The sequence below is a fragment of the Protobothrops mucrosquamatus genome, unplaced genomic scaffold, assembly GCF_001527695.2.
Source record: "Protobothrops mucrosquamatus isolate PMUCROS unplaced genomic scaffold, P.Mucros_1.0 scaffold26746, whole genome shotgun sequence".
Lineage (NCBI taxonomy): Eukaryota > Metazoa > Chordata > Lepidosauria > Squamata > Viperidae > Protobothrops > Protobothrops mucrosquamatus.
In genome coordinates this window covers 1-1,852 of record NW_015412492.1, presented here as the reverse complement: position 1 = coordinate 1,852, position 1,852 = coordinate 1, and the positions used below count along the sequence as shown (strand labels likewise).

Below are 1,852 nucleotides of genomic sequence, written 5' to 3'. Positions count from 1 at the left end.
AAATAATAAAATAAGAATAAGAATAAGGATTGGCCACGGATACCCGGTGGTGATTATCACATGGAGACATCTGTCCTTTCAGAGTTCGTTTTTAATCCGGCATGTCGATATTCAGTTTGGGCGGTGGTATGACGTACTTCCCGGGACTCTGCGTAATGACCACCCCGGCTTTTTTGCGAAACATCGGAGCGATTTTGGGCGCTTCCGGAACCGGAGTTTCTTCCGTTTCCTCGTTATCTTCGTAATGCAAATCGTACGAAATGTTGCCGTACTCTCTCAGGAACGGGAAGATCTCGAGGAGGAACTGGCAGAAGTCTTTGCGAACGCCGAACCACCCTGCGCAAAAGAAAGTTGTTGGCGGTCACTCGCCCGTCCCATTTGAGGGGGGGGTCCCGGGTGGTCTCTGAGCTTGGCTTGTTTTCTTGCAGCTGTTTCGTGACCCGACTAGGCAACATGGAAAGGGGTGGGGTTTGCTTTCAGTTTATATTCTAGTGCAGGGGTGTCAAACTGCCAGCCTGTGGGTCAGATGCGTCATGCCGAAACCGCGCCCACCCCAGCCCTGGCAATGGGGAAAAAGTTGTGATATGTCATGACACGTCACGTGACGTGGCGAGTTTGACACCCCTGTTCTAGTGGCTGGCCCTGTCCGTGTTGGTGGAGATGGTCTTGGAGGGTCTTTGGTTGGGCTGTTTACTGACAGGGCGAGGCACTAGAATATAAACTGAGAGCAAACCCCACCCCTTACTAGCGCTGATGATGTTACCTAGACGGGTCATGAAACGTCTGCAAGGAAACCATCAAATTCAGACAGCAGCAAGGACCCCCTGAGTCTTTCTCCTCCTCTCTGCAGACCCCTCCTCCTTTCTAATATTGAGGATATTACCTAGGTGGGTCATGAAACATCTGCAGAAAAACCACCAAGCTCAGTGAGCACTAAGGACCCCCCAATCCTCCTCCTCCTCTCTGCCAACCCTCCCTTCCCTTCTAGCACTGATGATGTTACCTAGGTGGGTCATAAAACATCTGCAAGAAAATCACCAAGCTCAGAGAGCACCAAGGATCTTCCACAATTCAACCCTGAGCTACAAAGATTCTCCTTTATTTTTTCCCCTTTCTCTGCACTTGAATCCCAGCTGGAAGCAGGAAGCAGAGCTCTGCGGTCGGATACTTACAGTGATTGCCCCCTTTCTGGCCAAAGGTTGTGGCCATCAAAGTTATCAGCGAAAGCCACAGCGGAACAAAGACGGGTATGTAGGAGAAGGAGTTATGCCCATCCAGTCTGTGAACCAGCAGGATCTAAAGAGACAAACGGACAGCTTCAGTTTCAGGAGGGAGCAGAAGCCTAGTTAGCATCAAATCCTTCTTTAGCTAGTCCTTGGTTTACGACTGGTTGCTTAGGGACTGTTTGAAGCTACAACCTACTGGAAAAAAAAGCACTTAAAACCCAGATCTGAAGTTCTGACGGTTAAGAGCCCCCCCCCACCGTCATATGTCCACCCTTCTGGTTCTAGGCAACCCTGCTGCCTTTATAACTATTTGCAGAGTCTCACAGTAGTCACGTAGTCATATTTTTAGAATGGTTTTGCCAAAAACTGGCGCTGACTTTGTTTTCGGCAAAATTACCCCAGACTATCAGTTCGCTTCCAAACTGCCGTGTTCGCTTAACGACCGCTGCAAGTAGAGTCATAATTCCACGGGCTCCCTTGGCCCACGCAAGTAGTATGGCGATATTTGGTTTCTAAAGATTTTCACGACACGCAGGGCAGGCTCGCCCCCCTTTTTCTGCCATGTTAATCCTATTTGCAGCCGTAGGTATAACTGGGCAGTTTTTGAGAAAAAGGAGCCTATCTCA

At 49.4% G+C, this 1,852-nt stretch overlaps 1 protein-coding gene across 1 annotated transcript; it reads right to left on the bottom strand.

The window, feature by feature from the left end:
• Window positions 1–26: 26 nt before the first annotated feature.
• LOC107302104 (transmembrane protein 185A) lies at window positions 27–1,296 on the bottom strand (the record flags this gene model as incomplete). Its single annotated transcript, XM_015831227.1, has 2 exons — window positions 27–336; window positions 1,173–1,296. Coding segments are annotated over 2 exons (369 nt in total), but the record flags the coding sequence as incomplete, so codon positions are not given.
• Window positions 1,297–1,852: the final 556 nt, after the last annotated feature.